Source organism: Hyperolius riggenbachi, chromosome 9 (assembly GCF_040937935.1).
Source record: "Hyperolius riggenbachi isolate aHypRig1 chromosome 9, aHypRig1.pri, whole genome shotgun sequence".
NCBI lineage: Eukaryota > Metazoa > Chordata > Amphibia > Anura > Hyperoliidae > Hyperolius > Hyperolius riggenbachi.
Genome location: NC_090654.1, coordinates 194,358,726 through 194,386,162, shown reverse-complemented (window position 1 = coordinate 194,386,162; position 27,437 = coordinate 194,358,726). Strand labels below are relative to the sequence as shown.

General features: G+C 45.6%; 1 protein-coding gene across 1 annotated transcript in view; it reads left to right on the top strand.

The window, feature by feature from the left end:
• TAFA4 (TAFA chemokine like family member 4) overlaps positions 1-27,437 on the top strand; it is a 422,848-nt gene that overhangs the window by 392,163 nt on the left and 3,248 nt on the right. The window contains exon 5 of the mRNA XM_068253832.1: positions 19,913-20,037. Coding sequence (XP_068109933.1) covers positions 19,913-20,037 — 125 coding nt within the window. The remainder of the gene's footprint in view (positions 1-19,912; positions 20,038-27,437) is intronic.

The window sequence follows — 27,437 nt, the reverse complement described above, 5'->3', positions numbered from 1 at the left end:
GGGGCGTAACTAGAAATCACTGGGCCCCCCCTTCGAAACTCTGGATGGCCCCTCCTTAACCCCCTACCCCAAGTATGGGTGCCCCCAGTATAGCCAGGCATAGGTGCCCCCAATTTAGCCAGCTATAGGTGCCCCTAGTATAGTCAGGCACAGGTGACCCCAGTACAGCCAGGCATAGGTGCCCCCAGTATAGCCAGGTAGAGGTGCCCTCAGTATAGCCAGGCATAGATGCCCACAGTATAGACAGGTATAGGTGCCCCCCATACAGACAGGTATAGGTGCTCCCAGTATAGACAGGTATAGGTGCCCCCAGTATAGCCAGGCATAGGTGCCCCCAGTATAGCCAGGTAGAGGTGCCCTCAGTATAGCCAGGCACAGATGCCCTCAGTATAGACAGGTATAGGTGCTCCCAGTATAGCCAGGTATAGGTGCTCCCAGTATAGCCAGGTATAGGTGCTCCCAGTATAGACAGGTATAGGTGCCCCCAGTATAGCCAGGCATAGGTGCCCCCAGTATAGCCAGGTAGAGGTGCCCTCAGTATAGCCAGGCACAGATGCCCACAGTATAGACAGGTATAGGTGCCCTCCATACAGACAGGTATAGGTGCCCCCAGTATAGCCAGGCATAGGTGCCCCCAGTATAGCCAGGTAGAGGTGCCCTCAGTATAGCCAGGCACAGATGCCCTCAGTATAGACAGGTATAGGTGCTCCCAGTATAGACAGGTAGAGGTGCCCCCAATATAGCCAGGCATAAATGTCCGCAGTATAGACAGGTATAGGTGCCCCCAGTATAGACAGGTATAGATGCTCCCAGTATAGACAGGTATAGGTGCCCTCAGTATAGCCAGGTAGAGGTGCTTGCCAGGTATAGATGCCCCCAGTATAGACAGGTATATGTGCTCCCAGTATAGACTGTTATAGGTTAGGTGCTCCCAGTATAGACAGATATAGCTGCCCTCAGTATAGCCAAGTAGAGGTGCCCCCAGTATAGCCAGGCATAGATGCCCCCAGTATAGACAGGTATAGGTGCCCCCAGTATAGACAGGTATGTGTGCTCCCAGTATAGACAGGTATAGGTGCCCCCAGTATAGCCAGATATAGGTACCGTTAGTATAGCTAGGTATAGTTGACCATAGTATAGGTAGCCAGGAGCACAGCACATGAGGTGGATCAATGGCCCCACACAGCAGAGGGGGTCCCACTCTCTACCTCCTTCACCTCGGGCCCCCTCATCAGCACTTCCCCTCCAGCATTGACCTCAGCATCAAGCAGGCATGAAATTCAGACATAGCTCTTCCGCTTTCCATGTGGTGACGGTTCTTCTCTGTAAGCACCAGACGCTACTTCCTGATAAACAGTTTGGAGTGTATAGTAGGTATATAGGTAGCCAGGTACAGGTAATGGGTATCTAGGTATAGATGCCCCCAGTATAGTTGCCCCTGTATAGCAAGTATAGTTGCCCTAGTATAGGTAGTGTAGTTGCCCCAGTATAGGAAGTATAGTTGCCCCAGTATAGGTAGTATAGTTACCCCAGTATAGGGAGCATAGTTGCCCCAGTATAGGGAGTATAGTTGTCCCAGGCCAGACCTGTGGACCAGCAGGAAACAGCCCAGGGACCGCAGTGGTTGAATGTCTTCCAACGAACCACCGAATGGTATGCAGATCCTTCCTTCTAAAAAGGGAAGTATAAAAACTGTGTTCTTTTTCCACTTCAGATGTACTTTAAATTTGCATTCAAGCCAGGAATTATCTGCCCCTCACTGACTATCTTCATTTAATAATCCTGGAAGAGTTTTCAGCTTTTGGCACACGTTTGTTTCCAGAAGGTCGCCTGGAGCACTGTGCGGAGGTAGGAGGCGCTGCCGCATGGGGGGGGGGGGACACGCCCACCTCCCACCAAATTGTGTGATCCCGCAGGTGGTGGCTTGCCACCACCTCAGCCAGCAGGAGTCTGTAGTTTCCTGCAGGCAGAGCAGGGCTACTGGACAGTGGTGCCCGAAGCCCTGCACTGGAGACTATTTGTGTATCCATTGCAGGGCTTTGGGCGCCATCTTCCCATAGCCCTGCTCGGCCTGTCAGCCCACATTACAATTATTTTCTGATGAAACATTGCTGCATTATGATTAATTTTGTGGCGAAACATTGCTGCATAACAATTATTTTCTGGTGAAACATTGCTGCATTATGATTGTTTTTTTGTGAAACGTTGCTGCATAACAATTATTTTCTGGTGAAACATTACCGCATTATGATTATTTTCTGGTGAAACATTGCTGCATTACGATTATTTTCTGGTGAAACATTGCTGCATTATGCTTATTTTCTGGTGAAACATTGCCGCATTACGATTATTTTACGGTAAAACATTGCCGCATTACGATTATTTTCTGGTGATTATTTTCTTGAGAACCATTGCTGCATTACGATTATTTTCTGGTGAAACATTGCCGCATTATGATTATTTTCTGGTGAAACATTGCCGCATTACGATTATTTTCTAGTGAAACGCTGCTGCATCACGATAATTTTTTGGTGAAATGTTGCCGCATTATGATTATTTTATGGTGAAACGCTGCCGAATTATGATTATTTTCTGGTGAAACATTGCCACATTACAATTATTATCTAGTGAAACGCTGCTGCATCACAATAATTTTTGGGTGAAATAATGCCGCAAAAGGATTATTTTATGGTGAAACGCTGCCGGATTACAATTATTTTGTGGTAAAATATTGTCTGATTATGATTATATTCTGGTGAAGCGCTGCTACATTACGATTATTTTCATTGGGAGGCACCTTGGGGGGAGGGGGGGGGGGTTGCACAGGTTTTTTCACCTGAAGTGACAAAATGGCTAGAGGCTCCTATGATACAAGGAAAATAAATTAAATGATCATAGTGTCAAGTTGTAGGGGGCATGCTTATTATATTATATAAGGATTTGTAAATATGCACAAATTTACTAAGTACTGACGTATTTTCTTCCATGAAACCAGGCAGACTTCTTTACCAGCTACAAGCTATCATTAACGTTCTAAGAAAACTGCCAAGCCTTGAGGACAAAACTGGCTGTCTGACCTTGGTGGGAGTGGCCTTGCAAAAGGGGATGCAGAGTTTCCATTCTCACTAGGAGGCATGAACCACCCTAGGGGTCCTCCTTCAACCACTGCATTAGCTTTTCATTTCTGCTATGGTGGTAATGGTCACTCCTGTATGTGCTTCGAATAGTGACAATCATTAACAAACTCTTCCCATTCTCTAAGCACTTTGGCTGTCCTTGGCAGGTTTCGGTGTCACATATCAGTTGGTATGTGTACAATGGTTGAGGGGGGGGGGGGGGAGCGATGTAAGACTCACACTGGGGCCCATAGCTCCTTACTTACATCACTGCTCTGTGTTCTAGTGGTGGTCTACCCTAGTGTTGTGGAACTGGTACTGGCCAGGTGCTTATGCAGGTCAGACTGGAAAGGCGTTGGCCTTGCTTGGGTGCTGCTCCTGCAATACAGCTATGGGTGATGACCTGAATTTTTTGAATTGGTGTTGGCTTCACTTAACACTGACTATACACCTGGGAATTACACAAACATCTGCAAAGCATACTGTAAATGTGTCATGCCCAAGGTAATATATACATTGAGCATAGACCTCTATTTATAGACATTGCTGCAAATATTTAGAAGTGTTTTACACCCATCCACTCCATACATTGTTTGTGGAGTGCAGCACCCCTCTCCCCTAGATATGTTGTGCAGAGGATATATTAGGCGAAGGTTCTCTGTTGTGATAAAGTAATTTATCATCCTCTTGTTCTTCGGCACAGCATCTACTCAGACATGCTCTTTCACACCGCTGTCGTCTTTCATCCAGCTCTTCTTTCATACTTTCCTAATTCTCCTGGATCTTCGCTCACTTTCTTTTCTGCACAATCTCTTTTTTTTCATTTCAGCAGATGAAAAGGTGTGCATGTAAATGTTACTACAATGATCTTTTTACCCCACTATGGCTATTATACAGCTATTTTATTGGACATTTGTAAAGGAGGTCCTGGATGACTAGCTGAAACATAGGGTCAAAGAGCTTTCCTTTATTCTGGTTGAAGCAAAAAAAAAAAAAAAAAAAAAATCACTGTGAAAATGCATTATTGAACTAAAATGTACTGAAAACATCCAATATTACTTGTACAGCTCAAATACCTTTATTTTCCTTATACCATGGAAGGTGTCCTGTGCCCAGCTTTTTCAGTAGAAGTGTAAATTAATGTTGGACAGTGTCCTCATCATGAAAGCACACAGGGAAACACTGCAGGTTTTTTGCCCCTCACCTCCAGCTCTCCACTGACTCACTTCCACAATCTTGAGCGCAGCTGTATAAGTCCATTTATGTGAGCATTCCAAAGTGGGTCAGGGAGGTGAAAGCATACAGATATCAGTTAGACCAGCATTAGTGATGGAATAAAAGGAGTGGGTGTACCTGATGCATATCGTAGGCACTAGACTGCTTCATCAGAGGCAAAAATCTCTGATGAAGCAAATTAGCTTGTCCCTACTGATAACTGAAGGAAATATTTAAACAGATATCAATTACAATTGATATACCTGTCACTTCCATTGTAACAGATGTGCTTTTACTGTAGTGTTGGGTGAACAGTGTTCGCCACTGTTCGGGTTCTGCAGAACATCACCCTGTTCGGGTGATGTTCGAGTTCGGCCGAACACCTGACGGTGCTCGGCCAAACCGTTCGGCCATATGGCCGAACTAAGAGCGCATGGCCGAACGTTCCCCGAACGTTCGGCTAGCGCTGTGATTAGCCGAACGGGTCACGTGGTTCGGACCCGAACGCGCTCTGATTGGCCGAACTGTCACGTGGTTCGGGTAAATAAATACCCGAACCACGTCATATCTCCGCCATTTGTCTGTGGGTTTAGCTTTGGGTAGGCAGGCAGGGTAGTTCGCGCTCCAGCCACGCTAGCCAGGGTCCCCCCCAGTCATTGTGTGTCACTGCTGGGAACAGTAGTACACCGCTCGTTCAGCCACACTATATAGCATTCTGTGTACTGTTCTGTGTCTGCTGGGAACAGTGGTACACCGCTCGTTCAGCCACACTATATAGCATTCTGTGTACTGTTCTGTGTCTGCTGGGAACAGTAGTACACCGCTCGTTCAGCCACACTATATAGCATTCTGTGTACTGTTCTGTGTCTGCTGGGAACAGTAGTACACCGCTCGTTCAGCCACACTATATAGCATTCTGTGTACTGTTCTGTGTCTGCTGGGAACAGTAGTACACCGCTCGTTCAGCCACACTATATAGCATTCTGTGTACTGTTCTGTGTCTGCTGGGAACAGTGGTACACCGCTCGTTCAGCCACACTATATAGCATTCTGTGTACTGTTCTGTGTCTGCTGGGAACAGTAGTACACCGCTCGTTCAGCCACACTATATAGCATTCTGTGTACTGTTCTGTGTCTGCTGGGAACAGTAGTACACCGCTCGTTCAGCCACACTATATAGCATTCTGTGTACTGTTCTGTGTCTGCTGGGAACAGTAGTACACCGCTCGTTCAGCCACACTATATAGCATTCTGTGTACTGTTCTGTGTCTGCTGGGAACAGTAGTACACCGCTCGTTCAGCCACACTATATAGCATTCTGTGTACTGTTCTGTGTCTGCTGGGAATAGTGGTACACCGCTCGTTCAGCCACACTATATAGCATTCTGTGTACTGTTCTGTGTCTGCTGGGAATAGTGGTACACCGCTCGTTCGCCACTGTATAGCATTGTGCTCTGTGTCGCTGCTGGGAATAGTGGTACACCGCTCACCCGTCACTGTATAGCATTGTGCTCTGTGTCGCTGCTGGGAATAGTGGTACACCGCTCACCCGTCACTGTATAGCATTGTGCTCTGTGTCGCTGCTGGGAATAGTGGTACACCGCTCACCCGTCACTGTATAGCATTGTGCTCTGTGTCGCTGCTGGGAATAGTGGTACTGTATAGCATTTCTGTACTGCCACTGTACTGCTGCCAGTCAGCGTGTACTGTAAGGATAAGTGAAATGAGGAAGAAATCCGGTGAAAGAGGGAGGGGCAAGGGAAGAGGTGTTTCCCCTGACGGTTCACGTACAGGCCACAGGGGAGCACCCAAGAAAACCCACTCAATACCGCCCATGTTGTCCAGGACAACAACCCTCACAAATCCAAAAGAACAGGACCAGATAATTACTTGGATGACCTCTCAAGCGTCCAGCAGTGGGTTAAGCAGCACCAGCACATCACGCACGAGGTCCGAGTCCTCAGCCAGTTACAAGGAGCCAGTGGGCACAAAGCTGACACAACCGGCAGCGACACCACGCACACAACTGCCAGATAACCAGTCCGATGAATTACCTCAGGACACAATGGGGTATTCGCAGGAGCTATTCCCAGCCCAACAAACTTCCACCTTTCAAAGGTCAATGGAGGAACAGCCAGAAATGTTGTGCCTGGATTCACAACCGTTAACTGTGGGAAATGCACCGCGCACTGAAATACAAGGCGAGTCCGAAGAGGACTCGGAAACCCAAATCCCAGAGCAATTTGGGCAGGAGGGGTTGCAATTGCAGGAGGTCGGCCGACAAGATCTGGAAGACGACGTTGGAGTGTGCTGCGCAGAGGTTGTTGTGGGGAGCTCTACTCCACGGCGGTGGCCCACAATGACATATGACGAGTTTGAGGAGATGGAAGAGGAGGGTATGGACAATGTGGACAGAGACCCAGATTTTGTTTGTGAACGAGAACATCGCCGTCGTAGCAGCAGCACAGATGAGTCTGTTGAAGAACACACTGCTGCACGAGTTCGCCTTGTGCCACAAGGTAGGCGGCGCGCAATTTCAGGCACCACAAGCGTGGAAGTTCAAGTGAGAGGCAAAAGAGGAGCAAACAGAAATCGCCAGCAAGGAGGCAGGTGCTCCAAAGTCTGGGCTTTCTTTGAAGACTGCACTGAGGATGTTACCATGGCGATTTGCAAGGTGTGCAAGACCCGCCTGAGCAGGGGGAAAAATATTAACAACCTCTCCACCACCAGCATGAGCCGTCACATGCTATCCAAACATCCCACTCTTTGGGCAAACGCGTCAGGACAGGGTACCAGAAACAACACTGCCTCCCTTGGGTTCACCAGACCCGCCTCAGCAGCAGCAGTAGCCCAGCCATTGCGTGGTTCACAACATTCACAAACATCAGACGACGCTGACACTGTCACTTTCCGGAGTAGTGCTCTTGAGGTCTCCCAGTGTTCATCAAACACAACAACCAACAGCCCTTCCGTGTGCAGCGCTACGGTTCAGTTGTCTGTGTCGGAGATGTTTGAGCGCAAGAGGAAATTGCCAGCAAATGACCCCCGGGCCGTGGCAGTAACAGCCAGCATAGCCAAGCTTCTGGCCTGCGAAATGCTGCCATATCGATTGGTGGAGACAAACAGCTTCAAGGGCATGATGTCAGTGGCCATCCCACGTTACGTGGTTCCCAGCCGCTACCACTTTGCACGCTCTGCAGTGCCTGAGTTGCATGAGCACGTGGTCAGCAAAATAACCCGAAGCTTGAAGAATGCCGTTGCCTGCAAGGTTCACCTCACCACTGACACCTGGACGAGTGCGTTCGGCCAGGGTCGATACATCTCCCTTACCGCGCACTAGTGTTGGGCGAACAGTGTTCGCCACTGTTCGGGTTCTGCAGAACATCACCCTGTTCGGGTGATGTTCGAGTTCGGCCGAACACCTGACGGTGCTCGGCCAAACCGTTCGGCCACATGGCCGAACTAAGAGCGCATGACCGAACGTTCCCCGAACGTTCGGCTAGCGCTGTGATTGGCCGAACGGGTCACGTGGTTCGGACCCGAACGCGCTCTGATTGGCCGAACGGTCACGTGGTTCGGGTAAATAAATACCCGAACCACGTCATATCTCCGCCATTTGTCTGTGGGTTTAGCTTTGGGTAGGCAGGCAGGGTAGTTCGCGCTCCAGCCACGCTAGCCAGGGTCCCCCCTGTCATTGTGTCACTGCTGGGAACAGTAGTACACCGCTTGCTCAGCCACACTATATAGCATTCTGTTTACTGCCACTCTGTGTACCTCGCTCAGCCACACTATATAGCATTCTGTTTACTGCCACTCTGTGTCTGCTGGGAATAGTAGTACACCGCTTGCTCAGCCACACTATATAGCATTCTGTTTACTGCCACTCTGTGTACCTCGCTCAGCCACACTATATAGCATTCTGTTTACTGCCACTCTGTGTCTGCTGGGAATAGTGGTACACCGCTCGCTCAGCCACACTATATAGCATTCTGTTCACTGTTCTGTGTCTGTTTGGAATAGTGGTACACCGCTCGCTCAGCCACACTATATAGCATTCTGTTTACTGTTCTGTGTCTGCTGGGAATAGTGGTACACCGCTCGCTCAGCCACACTATATAGCATTCTGTTTACTGTTCTGTGTCTGCTGGGAATAGTGGTACACCGCTCGCTCAGCCACACTATATAGCATTCTGTTTACTGTTCTGTGTCTGCTGGGAACAGTAGTACACCGCTCGCTCAGCCAGAGTATATAGCATTGTGTTTACTGCCACTCTGTGTACACCGCTCAGCCAGACTATATACCATTGTTTACTGACACTCTGTGTACACCGCTCAGCCAGACTATATACCATTGTTTACTGACACTCTGTGTACACCGCTCAGCCAGACTATATACCATTGTTTACTGCCACTCTGATTCTGCTGGGAACAGTAGTACACCGCTCGCTCAGCCAGACTATATAGCATTGTGTTTACTGCCACTCTGTGTACACCGCTCAGCCAGACTATATACCATTGTTTACTGACACTCTGTGTACACCGCTCAGCCAGACTATATACCATTGTTTACTGAAACTCTGTGTACACCGCTCAGCCAGACTATATACCATTGTTTACTGCCACTCTGATTCTGCTGGGAACAGTAGTACACCGCTCGCTCAGCCAGACTATATACCATTGTTTACTGACACTATATAGCAGACTATATAGCATTGTGTGTACACCGCTCAGCCAGACTATATACCATTGTTTACTGACACTCTGTGTACACCGCTCAGCCAGACTATATACCATTGTTTACTGCCACTCTGATTCTGCTGGGAACAGTAGTACACCGCTCGCTCAGCCAGACTATATACCATTGTTTACTGACACTCTGTGTACACCGCTCAGCCAGACTATATACCATTGTTTACTGCCACTCTGATTCTGCTGGGAACAGTAGTACACCGCTCGCTCAGCCAGACTATATACCATTGTTTACTGCCACTCTGATTCTGCTGGGAACAGTAGTACACCGCTCGCTCAGCCAGACTATATACCATTGTTTACTGACACTCTGTGTACACCGCTCAGCCAGACTATATACCATTGTTTACTGCCACTCTGATTCTGCTGGGAACAGTAGTACACCGCTCGCTCAGCCAGACTATATAGCATTGTGTTTACTGCCACTCTGTGTACACCGCTCAGCCACACTATATAGCATTGCGTACTCTGCCAGTCAGTGTGTATATTGCTGGGATCAGTAATACTCCACTCACCGTCAACCACTATATGAGCTCAACATGAGTTCCCCAGAGACCTCCGCTGTGAGCAGCACTCCCAACAACAGCAACAGCCAACGCCCCACGCAAGCTATAACATCCACCCCAGCAGCCAGTGGTCAGCAGCAGCCCTCCCCGGAGGAGAACGTTGTGTCCATCAGTCCGTCGCCAGAGCGATTAATGAGGGCTGCCATTGAGGAGATGATGGGGCCTGATGTGGAGGAGGAGGTCTGGCTCAGGCCAGCATCCCAAGTTAATGTTGAGGACGATGAGGGGTCTGTGTCTGGGGATGTTGGGGTGGCAGAGGTGGTGGGTGGGTCAGACTCAGGAGAAGAGTTGTATGATGAGGATGATGATCGGGACCATCTGTATGTGCCTCAGAGTCCGACCCCGGAAAACATGTTGTATCGTGTGTTTAGGTACTAAAATCTGCGTTCCCTCCCAGTAGTGTTGGGCGAACAGTGTTTGCCACTGTTTGGGTTCTGCAGAACATCACCCTGTTCGGGGTGACTATATAGCAGACTATATAGCATTGTGTTTAATGCCACTCTGTGTACACGGCTCAGCCACACTATATAGCATTGTGTTTACTTCCACTCTGTGTCTGCTGGGAACAGTAGTACACCGCTCACCCGCCACTGTATAGCATTGTGCTCTGTGTCACTGCTGACAATAGTGGTACACCGCTCACCCACCACTGTATAGCATTTCTGTACTGCCACTGTACTGCTGCCAGTCAGCGTGTACTTTAAGGATAAGTGAAATGAGGAAGAAATCCGGTGAAAGAGGGAGGGGCAAGGGAAGAGGTGTTTCCCCTGACGGTTCACGTACAGGCCACAGGGGAGCACCCAAGAAAACCCACTCAATACTGCCCATGTTGTCCAGGACAACAACCCTCACAGATCCAAAAGAACAGGACCAGATAATTACTTGGATGACCTCTCAAGCGTCCAGCAGTGGGTTAAGCAGCACCAGCACATCACGCACGAGGTCCGAGTCCTCAGCCAGTTAAAGTCTGGGCTTTCTTTGAAGACTGCACTGAGGATGTTACCATGGCGATTTGCAAGGTGTGCAAGACCCGCCTGAGCAGGGGGAAAAGTATTAACAACCTCTCCACCACCAGCATGAGCCGCCACATTCTATCCAAACATCCCACTCTGTGGGCAAACGCGGCAGGACAGGGTACCACCAGCAACACTGCCTCCCTTGGGTTCACCAGACTCACCACCAGACCCGCCTCAGCAGCAGCAGTAGCCCAGCCATTGCGTGGTTCACAACATTCACAAACATCAGACGATGCTGACACTGTCACTTTCCGGACTAGTGCTCTTGAGGTCTCCCAGTGTTCATCAAACACAACAACCAACAGCCCTTCGGTGTGCAGCGCTACGGTTGAGTTGTCTGTCTCTGAGATGTTTGAGCACAAGAGGAAATTGCCAGCAAATGACCCCCGGGCCGTGGCAGTAACAGCCAGCCAGCATAGCCAAGCTTCTGGCCTGCGAAATGCTGCCATATCGAGTGGTGGAGACAAACAGCTTCAAGGGCATGATGTCAGTGGCCATCCCACGTTACGTGGTTCCCAGCCGCTACCACTTTGCGCGCTCTGCAGTGCCTGAGTTGCATGAGCACGTGGTCAGCTAAATAACCCGAAGCTTGAAGAATGCCGTTGCCTGCAAGGTTCACCTCACCACTGACACCTGGACGAGTGCGTTCGGCCAGGGTCGATACATCTCCCTTACCGCGCACTGGGTGAACCTTGTGGAGCCTGGCAGCGATTCCTCACCTGCTACGGCGCGGGTGTTGCCCACGCCGCAAACAGCTGGATAACAACAGCAGCACCTACCTCTCTGACTCCTTCTCCTCCAACGCATCTCAAAGCTGTACCTCATCCGGAAATGCTAACCCAGCACCAGCAGCAGTAGGATCGTGGAAGCAGTGCAGCACAGCTGTTGGCATGCGTCAGCAAGCGTTGCTGAAGCTGATCTGCCTTGGGGATAAGCAGCACACAGGGGAGGAAATTTGGAGGGGAATAAAGGAACAGACGGATTTGTGGCTGGCACCGCTGGACCTGAAACCGGGCATGAAGCTAGACACCTGGCACGAACTGGCAATGTACGCAATAGAGGTGCTGGCTTGCCCGGCAGCCAGCGTTATGTCGGAACGCTGTTTCAGTGCTGCCGGAGGCATCATCACAGATCGGCGTATCCGCCTCTCCACAGAAAATGCAGACCGTCTGACTCAAATTAAAATGAATCAATCCTGGATTGGAAACGACTACGCAACACTCCTGGACCCCAACCAAGTAACATGACCGATGAACATCTGGGATGGTTTAGCGTTTCCGGTCCCTGTTTATTGAACCTCTCATCTGTATTACATTTATGACTGCATGGCGGCAAAAAGCATTGCTGCTATATCCGCACGCTTTTTGTCCTCATGCAAGGCCTGGGTTGTTGTGTCTCACAAAGCGTGGCCTTCTCCTCCTGCGCCTCCTCCTGTTCCATCACGTGTGCTGCTGCTGCTGCTGCTGCTGCTGGGTTACCGTTGCCGGTCCCTGTTTATGGAACCTCTTATCTTTATTACATTTATGACTACATGGCGGTACAAAGCATGCTATCCGCACGCTTTTTGTCCTCATGCAAGGCCTGGGTTGTTGTGTCTCACAAAGCGTGGCCTTCTCCTCCTGCGCCTCCTCCTGTTCCATCACGTGTGCTGCTGCTGCTGCTGCTGCTGCTGGGTTACCGTTGCCGGTCCCTGTTTATGGAACCTCTTATCTTTATTACATTTATGACTACATGGCGGTACAAAGCATGCTATCCGCACGCTTTTTGTCCTCATGCAAGGCCTGGGTTGTTGTGTCTCACAAAGCGTGGCCTTCTCCTCCTGCGCCACCCTCCTCCTGTTCCATCACGTGTGCTGCTGCTGGGTTAGCATTACCGGTCCCTTTTCCTGGAACCTCTTATATGTATTACATTTATGACTGCATGCCGACAAAAAGCATGTTACCTGTGCAAAGAAAACAGACATTTCCCGCATTTAAAAGACAGTTTTCCCTTTGAAACTTTAAAATCGATTTTCTCAAAAACTATAAGCTCTTTTTGCTAAATTTTTTTTCCTCTTGTACCCACTCCCAAGGTGCACATACCCTGTAAATTTGGGGTATGTAGCATGTAAGGAGGCTTTACAAACCACAAAAGTTCGGGTCCCCATTGACTTCCATTATGTTCGGAGTTCGGGTCGAACACCCGAACATCGCGGCCATGTTCGGCCTGTTCGGCCCGAACCCGAACATCTAGATGTTCGCCCAACACTACCGCGCACTGGGTGAACCTTGTGGAGCCTGGCAGCGATTCCTCACCTGCTACGGCACGGGTGTTGCCCACGCCACAAACAGCTGCACCGCCGTCCCTCCCACTGGATAACAGCAGCACCTACCTCTCTGACTCCTTCTCCTCCAACGCATCTCAAAGCTGTACCTCATCCGGAAACGCTAACCCAGCAGCAGTAGGATCGTGGAAGCAGTGCAGCACAGCTGTTGGCATGCGTCAGCAAGCGTTGCTGAAGCTAATCTGCCTTGGGGATAAGCAGCACACAGGGGAGGAAATTTGGAGGGGAATAAAGGAACAGACGGATTTGTGGCTGGCACCGCTGGACCTGAAACCGGGCATGGTTGTGTGTGATAATGGGAATAATCTCATTCGCGCTTTAAGGTTGGCTAAGCTGACACACATCCCTTGCCTGGCGCACGTGATGAACCTAGTAGTTCAGCGGTTCCTGAGGACATACCCAGGCGTGCCCGATCTGCTGTTGAAGGTGCGTCGAGTGTCCAAACATTGTAGAAATTCCAGTACTGCTTCGGGGGCACTCGCCAAGATGCAGGAGCGCTTCAATCTCCCCCACCATCGCTTGCTGTGTGATGTCCCTACGCGCTGGAATTCTACGCTGCACATGCTAGCCCGCTTTTGCGAGCAGAAGAGTGCAGTGGTCCAGTACATGACGGCGCAGTACCGAGGCGCATCCGGCCAGCTGCCAAGCTTCTGTGGATCCGATTGGGCCAACATGTTGGACCTCTGCCAAGTCCTCCAAAATTTTGAGCAATCCACGTTGCTTGTGAGCAGTGACAACTCTTCAGTCAGCATTACCATACCACTGCTGTGTTTACTGAAGAGGTCGATGTTAAAAATCAAGGAAACAGCTGTCATGATGCAACTGGGGGAATCTGAAGGAGAAAACGATCAGCGTGATGGTACCAACATCAGGCCATCCGCCTCAGGGAACGCTGGCCCCAGCAGCTATGACGAAGAAGAGGAGGAGGAACAGCTGGAGTTGGAGCAGGAATTTCATGCCACCACTGACGAGGGCCAGAGCGGTGCACGTTGGACTTCCACAATTCAACGCGAATGGTCAGCAGAAGCAGACCAGGAGGAAGGTGACGACTATGATGCATCACAACAACTATCACAACGCTCACAAGAGGATGATGAGGATTCTGGTAGGACTCTGGCACACATGGCTCAATTCATGCTAGACTGCATTGAACGTGACCCACGCATTGTGCGCATTCTGGACAACACCAATTACTGGGTTTATACCCTTCTGGATCCACGGTACAAACACAATGTTCCAAAACTGCTTGAAGAAAGAGTCAGACAGGTCAAAATGGAAGAATACCAGCAGGCCCTTGTGGAGACTTTAGAGAGGAGATTGACATCCTCCCCCTCCTCTAGCCAGTTGTACGCAGACAGACTGACTTCCGCAAACCCAGGACGACCAGGAGGGCAGCAAACAACGCAAGCCGCAGCTAGTACCCAAAAGGGAATGGTATCGGCAGTGTCCTTGGAGTGGGAAAATTTTCTGACACCCATGCAGCCGCAGCCCACTGAACAGCAAGCGTGCAGATCCACCTCCAACACCGATCGCCTGGAGAAGATGGTCAAGGACTACATGTCAGATGGCGTAGCTGTGTCGAACCATCCATCTGCACCCTTCAACTATTGGGTATCGAAGCTAGACACCTGGCACGAACTGGCAATGTACGCAATAGAGGTGCTGGCTTGCCCGGCAGCCAGCGTTATGTCGGAACGCTGTTTCAGTGCTGCCGGAGGCATCGTCACAGATCGGCGTATCCGCCTCTCTACAGAAAATGCAGACCGTCTGACTCAAATTAAAATGAATCAATCCTGGATTGGAAATGACTACGCAACACTCCAGGACCCCAACCAAGTAACATGACCAATGAACATCTGGGATGGTGTTGCGTTTCCGGGCCCTGTTTATTGAACCTCTCATCTGTATTACATTTATGACTGCATGGCGGCAAAAAGCATTGCTGCTATATCCGCACGCTTTTTGTCCACATGCAAGGCCTGGGTTGTTGTGTCTCACAAAGCGTGGCCTTCTCCTCCTGCGCCTGCTCCTGTTCCATCACGTCTGCTGCTGCTGGGTTAGCGTTGCCGCGTGGTCCCTGTTTATTGAACCACTTATCTTTATTACATTTATGACTGCATGGCGGTACAAAGCATGCTATCCGCACGCTTCATGCCCTCATGCAAGGCCTGGGTTGTTGTGTCTCACAAAGCGTGGCCTTCTCCTCCTGCGCCTGCTCCTGTTCCATCACGTCTGCTGCTGCTGGGTTAGCGTTGCCGCGTGGTCCCTGTTTATTGAACCACTTATCTTTATTACATTTATGACTGCATGGCGGTACAAAGCCTGCTATCCGCACGCTTCTTGCCCTCATGCAAGGCCGGGGTTGTTGTGTCTCACAAAGCGTGGCCTTCTTCTCCTCCTGCGCCACCCTCCTCCTGTTCCATCACGTGTGCTGCTGCTGGGTTAGCGTTACCGGTCCCTTTTCCTGGAACCTCTTATATGTATTACATTTATGACTGCATGCCGACAAAAAACATGTTACCTGTGCAAAGAAAACAGACATTTCCCGCATTTAAAAGACAGTTTTCCCTTTGAAACTTTAAAATCGATTTTCTCAAAAACTATAAGCTCTTTTTGCTAATTTTTTTTTCCTCTTGTACCCACTCCCAAGGTGCACATACCCTGTAAATTTGGGGTATGTAGCATGTAAGGAGGCTTTACAAACCACAAAAGTTCGGGTCCCCATTGACTTCCATTATGTTCGGAGTTCGGGTCGAACACCCGAACATCGCGGCCATGTTCGGCCTGTTCGGCCCGAACCCGAACATCTAGATGTTCGCCCAACACTACTCTTTACTGAAGTTGATAATTCAGCTGCTCATAGGACCTTGCAGTCTGTCCTTATTATACAATAGGCCCTGCCCACACCTATTACATCATGGGTCTTCAGGGTAACGTGAAATTACAACGCATGACCAAAACAAACCGTCAAATGGCAAAATAAATAATGAACCCACAAGAAAAGAAACAGCTTTATGTTTCAATTGAGAAAATTATTACAATTACAGTATGCGAGCCAATGTTGGTGGAAGACCATCAATTTCATACATCAGAGCGCGTCGCCAAACTAGTAATTATTTTGTGTAACAACATGATGCGTCGTGTAATTTTCCACTGAGTGCCAGCAATGCCTGAATGCTCTCACTATAGGAAGGCCTATTGTGCTTATTTAAATAACTTGGTAATTACAGTGGGTGCCTTTACCTCCCTTTCTCTTCACACAATTTAGTTTCAATACATTTTTTTAAACATGTACATGATAAATTAGTTAACGGAAGAAATACTCAAGGAATGTACTCTAACCCACAATATAAACAGAACAGCAGTAAACAAGACCCTCTATATATTTTTTAACTTTTTATATGAAACATTTCTTCTTGGCCATGGCCACCCACCTTTTTGGGGATCATTTTCACACTTTCCATGTAATGCTATTATCAGATCAAGGCAGTTTAGGATTCAGGCAGGGCCACAGCGGGTACGTGGATTATAGCGCAGGAGATTTGGGCGCAGCTGGCACCACCATAGACCATAATAGGAAGTACGGCTACAGCGGTGCACAGTAAGTAACTTCGGCACCGTCAGAATACGGAGCTGAAGTTACTTTAAAACACTGTGATTCGGCCACCAGCAATAGCTGGAAGCTGAATTACATTATTACTCACCAGCCACATGGACTGGGAGGGAGAATAGTAATTAATGCCACCGGGACTTGTGAATGAGCAGGGTAAGCTGTACATCGGCTGCATCCTGCGCCCAAGTCTCCCAGCAAATATTTCTCTCCTTTGCAGGCCACAGTTATCCCTTCAGAACTTTGTGCTTAAAAAAGTCTTGTAGTGTAAACGAGCCCTTACTCATATATGTTTGTTCTTTTATTGCCCACACATGTGTGCATCTTATTCTGTACATCACCATCAAAGATGATAGCAACCCCAAACATTTGTAATATTAATCATAGTGGCCAATCACAATTACAGTAATTTCTAATAATAGCGGCGTGTCCTGTCATTTAACTGCATTACATTTGCACTTCATCTCTGTGTTGGAAACACTCCATGGAGGCTATCTAATGAAGTGCCAAAAGCTAATGTAAATAACAGATGTTGCCTTTGATACCAAAACTGATATTTAGCAACGTATTTGGGTCTCTCTCTTTCATTGTGACAGCTCTCTGTTTTTCAGAGATGGGTATATGAACAGCCTATAACAATAATAATGACCCCAGGATGGGGATGAGACCACTTTCCAAGAGGCCTCTGGATTACGTTAGGCTCACAGATGGTTCCATAACTTATTTTCCAACACCCCTTTACTAGTCCTACATATAAAGTCATGTAGTTAATAGTGATGGGCGAACAGTGTTCGCCACTGTTCGGATTCGCCCGGATTTTGGCCTGTTCGGGTTCGGTTTGGCACCCCCCGAACACCTCATGGTGTTCGGGATGGTGCTCGGCCACGCTGCCCGAACCCAAACAGGCCTTCTTTGTTCGGCCGAACACAGCCGTGTCCGGCTGAACATAGCCCCTATAGGGTCCCAGCATAAAGGGAGAGCATGCCCCGAGCGCGGCGGGGGGGGGGGGGGGTCGGAAATGCCCCCCACCCCTCCCCGCTAAGCTCTCCCTTCTGCTGGACCCTATAAAATTAAATCTAAGTCCCCCGAAGGTACCTTGCAGGCTGGCAGGAGGAGGGCGGGAAGCGGGCAGCCGGAGAGCATAGGCGCTAGTACCATCTGGTACTTCCGCCCTCTCTCTGATGCACTTCCTGTTTACTTTTGTAAGTCGCGTCAAGAGACAGCAGGAGTACCGCGATGTCGCGTACGAGGGTACGTGTCATCATGTAGATGACACGTACCCTTGTACGCGTCATCACGGTACTTCTGCTCTCTCTTGACGTGACTTACAAATGTAAACAGGAAGTGCGTCAGAGAGAGGGCGGAAGTATCAGATGGTACTAGCGCCTATGCTCTCCGGCTGCCCGCTTGCTGTCCTCTTCCTGCCAGCCTGCTACAGGTACTTTGGGGGAATTCTATTTAATTTTATAGGGTCCAGCAGAAGGGAGAGCTTAGCGGGGAGGGGTGGGGGGCATTTCCGACCCCCCCCCCCCCCGTGCTCGGGGCATGCTCTCCCTTTACTATAGGGGCCCCAAAGGGACATGTTCGGGTTGGGTTCGGGGTTCGGCCCGAACATGCCGAATATCGGGGGCATGTTCGGCCGAACCCCCCCGGACCCGAACATCTGGATGTTCGCCCATCACTAGTCGTTAAGTATGATTATATGGCTCTATAAAACCAATACGGTGTAGATGTAATCAGTGGTTTGGGATGTATGCCTTGCTTATAGGGGCATGAAGGAATACTTTGCATATTCTGCCCACTGTTCTGAAGTTGGGTTTTTATGGGTGATGATTCGTGCAGATATCTTTTACTTAAAAAAAAAAAATGTAGTATTACACTAATCTCAGTATTTTGTCCAAATAAGGAAGGAAGAAAAGTAAATAAGAACAGACAAGAAAAACGTGTCTGTCACGGGAGTTAAAGAGTGGAGATTCACATAATAACCAAACCTATTGGCAATGGGGTCTCTTTAAAATTGTATGAAACTCAGAACTTCTTCTTTGCTCGAAAACATTAGTTACAGTATAAAATCTACCATCACATGAAAATGTAGCAGAACAGCATTCAAATAGTTAAACACAGCACTTTGTTCTTCAGTGGGAAGCTCCTTGCTTCAGTGGGCATCTTATGGCTGCTTCCAAGAAGGTGTTAACATTATTTTGCTTACATTTCTTTGTCTGCTACATTCCTAGCTGTGCTAAAAATTAGCCCTCTGCTGTAGCAGCAGAGAGCTGAGACGTGATCACTAGATTTTAATATAGAAATACAGTAGCTATGCAAGAAAAATGAAATGGCAGCTTTCAGAACAGATAAACTGTACTTTGGGAACTTGTAATTTGTAAACAGACAATAAAAGGTTTGCACAAAAGCAAATATGTTAACTGTATGGGTAATAAAAAGCAGGAAAACACATTTTATAGAATGTAATGTTAGAGTTTTATCCCACTTTAAGGAAAGGCCTTGATATTAAGAAAACATATGTGTGTAATGCAAGTATATGGCCCTCTAGTGTGCTGAAAGGTGACCTAAAATGCAAAATATAAAGTGTCTGGTTATTAAAAATGCAATTGCAGCTCAGTAAAATATTCTTGATTCCCCCTTTAAATGTCTGTTTGATCACTGTGTTGCTGATTAGAGATGATAAGAAAGATGCAAATATTCCAAGTTAGCACACAAATATGAAACAGCTTCAAACTTAGCTAGTTGAACTCGGCTGCTACCAAGTTTGTTTGGCTCAGTTTCATGCGTAATGCTATTTGCATGATCAGTCATAATATTGGATCATGCCTGTTTATGCAGATATTTATTTTATTTTTATTTATTTATTTTTTTATTTATTTTATGTATGTAGCGCCAACATATTACGAAGCACTGTACAGAGTATATATTGTCTTGTCACTAACTGTCCCTCAGAGTGGCTCACAATGTAGTCCCTACCATAGCCATATGTCTCTGTATGTGTTGTGTAGTGCATGTATCATAGTCTAGGGCCAATTTAGGGGAAAGCCAATTAACTTATCTGTATGTTTTTGGGATGTGGTAGGAAACCAGAGTGCCCAGAGGAAACCCACACAGACACAGAGGGAACATACAAACTCTTTGCAGATGTTGACCTGCAAGGCGAGAGCACTAACCACTATGCGACCGTGCTGATTTTAATACTAATATCAGTTGAATACAATCTATTTTATATAAAGTAACCTTCTGATGCAATCTATTCTATTTAAAGTAACCTCCTGATGTAATGACTGCTATTTGTTGTTTTCTCTCTTCAGCATCCATTGTCATACAGAAGTGGTGGTGTCAGATGCAGCCCTGCATGGAGTGGGAGGAGTGTAAAGTGTTGCCGGATCTCACAGGCTGGTCCTGTAGCAGTGGTAATAAAATCAAAACTACCAAGGTGAGCAAATGGTTTCTGATACTCTGTGTACAGGATGTGTTCTTCCTAGCCTGCCTCAGTACTTGCTTGCCAGAACGGTCTGAGTCTATTCAACCAAGGCACACGCTTTGAGAACCAGCTATAGTGTTAACATCTTTTAACTCAGTAGTTTCCAAGGAAACAAACATGTATTGAAAGTACAAAAGCACAGATACTTTTAGAACTAATGGATGATCAGCACCACCCTGCCATCCCCTGAATACCCAACACCAAGTAATGTATTTGTCCGAATGGCTCAGTACATACTTTATACCAGCCTTTCTCAACCTTACTGGAGGAACCCTGCAAATAACTTTTGGATCTCAAGGAACCCCTGCAAGTAATTTTTTGATCTCGAGGAACCCCTACATTTATTTTGCAGGAGGCAACAGCCACTACCTCCTATTACACTGCCACTCATACTGTCTCCTTATTCTAGTATTTTTTATGCATGTGCTTATAATTATTCTGACCCCCAATTCAGTGCTTCCTTTTCAGTACCCCCTATTATAATGTGCTTTATTATACTTCCCCCATGATGGAGAAAAATGCAAAGGAACCCTTGCAGAGTACTCATCGAACCATGGTTGAGAAAGCCTCCTTTATACACTGGTCTTTAAAGTGAACCTCCAGACTAAAAATCTACTCAGTAGAACTGAAAAGGCTTGGTGTTTCTTTAACAGTTTCACAGCATCAGAACTTTGATTTTCTTACCAAAGCATAATTTTTAGCTGCATTTTTAGCTAAGCTCCACCCATCAAAGAAAAAAAGCCCGTGCTTTTTTTCCCTGATGCTGTGCAGAGCATGATGGGATTTCCTATGTTGTTATTCACGTTCCCTAGCAACTGGGAGAGGTGCTCCGGACACAGGACAGTTGGAACTGTGTCTCATGCTCCCTGTCACCTCCTTTCAACCAAAAAGATGGCTGCCATCATGAAATCAAACATTTGCCTGTTCTTTTAAAACAGGGTGGGTAAGAGATTATATATCTATTTTAATTAATATAACTAATGTAACTTAATGACAGTATGTTTGTTTAGGCTGAAGTTCCTCTTTAATGTCATAGGCAAAAAATAAAATAATAAGTTAGAGAATTTCAAAATGATTTCAAGGTATTTTGATTCCTTTTTTTTTTTTATTCATTTCAGTGCCTACAACTGCTGTTTAAAGGGAGTGTTTAGTGAAGATGATCGTAATCTGATAATTATGATTACCCAAAATGTCATGTTCATTTTTGCAATTACGGCCATACATAATAACAATTTGGACATTCAGTTGATTTCATGTAATCCAGTAATTTTTTGCTGATTTAAGAAATTAATAGCAAAACAAATACATGCTATTGTCACCAAAATTACGATGTATCTTAAAGTGAACCTAAAGTCACAAAAAAAAACGAGATGAACTCACCTGGGGCTTCCCTCAGCCCCCTGCAGATGATCGGTGCCCTCGCAGCTCCGCTCCGATGTGCCAGGACCCGCCGGCGAGCACTTCTGGTTTGGCCGTCACCGGCCGACAGGCATGGGAATGCTAGTGATTGTTCGCGTTCCCAGCCTGTATATCGCCCCCTATGCTGCTAATGAGGCCAGGGTTTTGCTATTAACCATTAAAGTTGGAACGAAATTATGCAAAATTGCAAAATTACCGTTCCTGATTACGTTTACAAATGAAAATAATCAAGATTTTTCCCGAAATATCACACTATGAATTTGCTTGGTAATTGCAAATTACTATGTGAAAATATGATTATGTAAAATATATTTTTGTTTTAACTTAATAAAGTTTAGCAGTAAACAAAAAAAACAGCTGCATCTTCTAGTGTGTCTTGCAAGTAGGGCCGAAATTTAGCACTAGGCGCAATAGGCACTAGCCTAGAGACGCCAGTGTGTGTAAAGATGGCTCACAATCCTGGATTTATGCTAATTTCACTACCCCTTAGAGGAGAGAGAGCTGGATGGGCACACCCAAGTTTGTCTCTGTATTTGTGGGTTCACTGGAGGGCAAAGTTGAAAGCGAAATAACTTTTTTGCCTATAGGCTTTCAAGATATAAGCTTGAACATTTTGTACATAGGAAACATTTCTTACCTGTCCTACATGCTTTGTAGGACAGGTAAGACAAACTCATAATGAACCATCTATAACAGCACCCCTCCAATTCCATATGCAGACACCTCTTCTGCGTGTAACATCCATGTACAGCAGTCCCACCCTTTCATTGTACAGCTCCCTTATGCAGCAGCTTGCCTTGTATGTTGCTTCACATTTGCAGCCTTCCAGCCCTTTTACCATTTGTAGGCTTCTCTTCCATATTTAGCAACTTTTTCATGTCCAGCCACCCCTTGGCCAACAACTACCCAAAACCTGGGCCTTTGAGGCCTTTCCTGACAATGGTACCCAGTTCAGGGCTGCTCGGATACCACTTTTCACTATCTGGATCTAATTCGGATCTGGATACCCAGATATCCGATCCGGGTCGGATATCTGAGTTTAAAAATTTCCAATCCGAATCGGTATCCGACCTCAGTATCCAGCCAGATTCGGATATTATTATTATTATTTATTGTATTTATAAAGGGCCAACATATTAAGCAGCGCTGCACAATAGATAAATGGGTTAACATACAAGGTAGAACATACGAAACTCACAACAAAACAAGATCATGCAAATGATTTGATAACAATACAGTGTCATAGGTCAAAATAGAGACCGTTCTAGTCCACAAGAGAGGTGATTGTCAGTAAGATTGCATAATCAAAGCACTGGAAACACTAGGGAGGAGGGCCCTGCCAGAGGCTTATAATCTAAAGGGTCAGGGATATCCGGATAGAAAACTGGAAGTGACCTGAAAATGGCTTAAAATGCTTCCAAAAGTCTGTACAATTGGCCAAAATCTTTTTCGGAGGTCTCTCTCTCTCTCTCTCTCTCTCTCTCTCTCTCTCTCTCTCTCTCTCTCTCTCTCTCTCTCTCTCTCTCTCTCTCTCTCTTTCTCTCTCTCTTTTTTAAAAAATATCCGAATTGCTATTCAAAGTTCGGATAGTGGAAAAAGTTTGGATTATCTGGGTAGTTCGGATATCCGGAATCCAGATGAGTACCACTGGTTACCATGAACCTTCACCCACCCAATTCAAATGTCTTCATTCATGGTCCAGGTGAACTTCTGGGAAGGATGGTCTGAGTAAAAACAGAGGCTGAATAGGACCCTGAAGACAATGAGTGGCAGTAAGAGCTTTGAAGAGCTTACAAAAGCCTCACATTTATTTGAATTTTAACATGTCTTTTTGCTAAAAGTTTGCTTTAAGGAACATTTTGTTAGAACACGAATTTAGAAAAAGTTTGATGATCCTGAGTTTTCTCTTATCTGTGCATGCTATGGACCATTGGATCTTCCATTGTACACTACAATTTATGGAACAGATAAAAAATCTGAAATAAACAATAAGTATGTAATTTTATACTTTTCTCCTATTCACATGCTATTGGCTGACCTCTGTGTTACACAATATATGGTGGCCTTTACACTGTACTCCTAGCAGCAGTAATCACAACATAACAGCTATCACTGACTGAAATAAAACAATTAATAAAACAATCAAAAATGAAATAAAACAATTCTGACTTTCATATTAGCTGAAGCAGGGAATTTGAGCGCCCAGCAACTATGGACACATTGAGTGCCCCATAGGTGCTAATTCATATATCAGCTATTAGGTGCCCAAAGCTAAAATTTGGGTGCACAATAATTATCATTATCAAAATTACGTTATAGTTTTTTGAAATTTTTTTATTGTTTTGAAAATGAGAATGTTATAGTTTTTGACATTCTTAATGTTTTGTTTTTACAAATTATTCATTTATATTTTCATTATATTAATTTTCAATTTATTTCATTAATTATTGTTTTGAAATGTATTGTTTTGAACAGTAAAAGATTAGAAAGGGGTTTTTAGGGTTAGGCACCAGGAAGGGAGGGTTTGTGGCAGAGTAGGGTTAGGTTAAGTTGTAGTAAGACATTGTTAATCTATACCAATATCTTATTACAATAATTTACACTTTAAAATCAAAGAATATTGTTAGATATTGACGATAATTTTATGAACGAAAACAGGCGCCCATTGTATCTCACGCCTCTTTTTCATGCACGCATAGTAACACCTCACAATATAGTAAGAGCAATTTTTTTTTTATATTTTGCCTACATGTCTCACTTAATGTACAGATGATAAAGTGCACTCACTTCCTCTATCAACATTCTCAAACTGACTGGAAACAGTTGGCTGGGCATTTTTCTTGCGGCAACGCAACTCTCCCTCTTCCTTATGTATTACTATTATTCATTTCATTACAGATGCACATGATTTTACTGCAGCATTTGCCTTGCATGAAGAAAGTACAGAATATGTGATATGACAAGAAAAATATGCCTAAACTCTGCTGTCTGCCCCATATTTTCTGCTTGCGATTCTCCTACTTATCTGAGTGGATGCAAGAGAATCTGGATAAGCCCAGTATATAAATGTAATGCATAATAATCAAGCAGAGATGTATGCAGAAAAAGGCAACTTTTTAAACCTTGTTTCCAGCAACGAATTACATAAGTTAAGTTGTTTAGCAATAAATTCTTTATTTTTCCTGAGAAAAAAAATTAAGGTTACTGCAAATCTACTGTGACAAAGGCCTTTTTTAGTGAACTAATATCCGTAGTGATGATCGTAATCAGCAAAATTACGATTTCGCAAAATTTTGCGTTCATTTTTGCAATTACGCCTATACGTAAGTACGATATGCAAACTAAATTGATTTCATAGTCATTCGTAATTTTGCATACAAAATTCGCGTAATTTTTGGGAAATTTTGTGCCGATTTTGGAGGTTAATAGCAAAGCAATTGCTACCTATGTTAAAGGGAATAGTGGGTAAAAGGGAAAAAAATTATTTTCCAAATAGACCATACAGTTTTTGAGAAAATCGTTTTAAAAAATGCAAAGAAAAAATGGTTTTTAAACTTGGAAAAATTACAGTTTAAAAACCATTTTTCTTTGCATTTTTAAAATCGATTTTCTCAAAAACTACAATGTCTTTTTGAAAAATTCTTTTTTGACTTGTACCCACTATTCTCCTTAACATAGGTACAAATTTTGTAGCTTTAGCATATATGGGGGCTTTGCTATTAACTGCCAAAGTCGGCACAAAATTTCATGAAATTGCGCAAAAATTACACGGAAAATTACGCAAAATTATGAAATACTACTATTACATACAAAATCAATTACGATTTCCCCTGAAATTTCGCATTACGATTACGATGCGAAAATGCAAATTTCGATGCGAAATTTCGCACATGCACAATTTTGGCCCATCACTGGGTGTCCATTCTGACGAGATCAAGATGGACTCCAGTGACTTCAGTGAAAGGGAAAAAGACAGAGAAAACAGTCCCGGAGTGCCAATAGTGTAGTATTTTCACAAATAAGGGAAATTATTCCTCAAAAATACTTGCAAACACAGGTTGCTATTAGGCAACCACTGTTTAGAGCATGTACAGAAATCTATCTCCATTTAGATGGAAAATCCTCTTCCGTACTTGGGTCGCACCCACCAATCGAAAAACGTCTACTGGAACCACTGATTATTGACTGCAGGGATGACTCCTAATAGGGGAGCTAGACTATACTGGATGGAAGAAGGCATCCCAATGTGAGTGTCAGAAGACAATGTCGGTGCTCCGCACCAGGAAGATAATACACTGTGTTATTAACCTGAAGAAGCAGGTGAATCCTGAGAAACAAATTGTTTGTATTGGTGTCCAATAATTTTACGCTTTAACCTCCACACTGAGGTAAGACTGTTCCTTTCTAACCCCAACATTGTCTTCTGACACTCACATTTGGGCATCTCCTCCCACCCAGTATTTTAAGTGAACTCTTCTTGACACAAAGTTCTAAGTGAATAGGTCTGCCTGCTGTAATCATAGCCAATCCTATTGTTTAGATAAAAGCAAGTCATGTCTGAAACACAGGTAAATAAGCACTGATCAGTTCCTATTTTCAAGCCAGAGTCAGTAGACTAGTAGTGGTGATTTCCCTACTATCTCTACAAAAACAAATTTGTGAGTCAATTAATTGTAAATTTTAAAAATGGTTGTCTTTGAGATTTTTGTCTGGTGAGGTGCCAGAGAAGAAGATTAAAGGGAACTTGAAGTGAGAAGTATATGGAGGCTGCCATATTTATTTCCTTTTAAACAGTACCAGTTGCCTGGCAGTCCTGCTACTCTATTTGGATGCAGTTGTAGTCTATTGGTCTGCATTACACCTGAAACAAGCAAGCATGCAGCTAATATTTTCAGATCTAGCAATATTGTCAGAAACACCTGATCTGCATATGCTTGTTCGGGGTCTATGGCTAAAAATATTACAGGCAAAGGGTCAGCCGGATATCCAGGCAACTGGTATTGCTTAAAAGGAAACAAATATGGCAGGCTCCTTGTCCCACTCACTTCGGTTGTCCTTTAAACCAAAGGGGTGTGGGATGTGAAGATAGTGCTGAAGTTGAAAGTTTTAATGAAGCTTGGGCTAGGTTTACATTTAGAGGGTTAGGGCCAGTTCACACTACAGCATAAAACACTCCAATTCAACGGGGAGCAAGTAGATGTGTAAATGGATTCAACTGTATGTTAAGCATAGGATGCATTTCCACTTTCCACTTAAAGGACCACTATGGCGAAAAAAGTATGCAGTTAAAATCTGACAGAACTGACAGGTTTTGGGCCAGTCCATCTCTTCATGGGGGATTCTCACAGTTTTCTTTGTTTTCAACAGCATTTCCTCAACAGCAGTTTAACTGCCAAAATAGTAAGATGGCAGCCAGCTTCCCCACTCACTTGCACACTATTTTGTCAGTTAGACTTTGCAACTGTTGTTCAGGAAATGCTGTTGAAATCAAAGAAAGTACTGAGAATCTCCCATGAGGAGATGGACTGGGCCATAACCTGTCAATTCTGTCAGATTTTAACTGTCTACTTTTTTTGCGATGGTGGTCCTTTAAAATGGAGTGGGAGTGGAATGCACAATCCACACCAGCACAATGTTTCTGCATCGGCAGCAGATGCTCACGGAATCAGTGCACGTCTATAAGAAAGGACAGTGTCCGTTCTCACTAAGCTGTTCCCCCCCCCCCCCCTCCATTCTGGATGTACTCACCTGTCTTCTGTTTCTTCCACCTCCATCTTGGCACAGCATATCCACTCAGAAGATTAACATGACTTGTAAAGGAGAATGTTTTTGTCAAGGGAGGCAGTTAAGCAAAAGCATCAGTGAAAAAAAATTGGCAAAAAGTGAGGAGAGGTTAACACTGAGAACCGTTTTTAAACAGTTTTAGAGTAAAA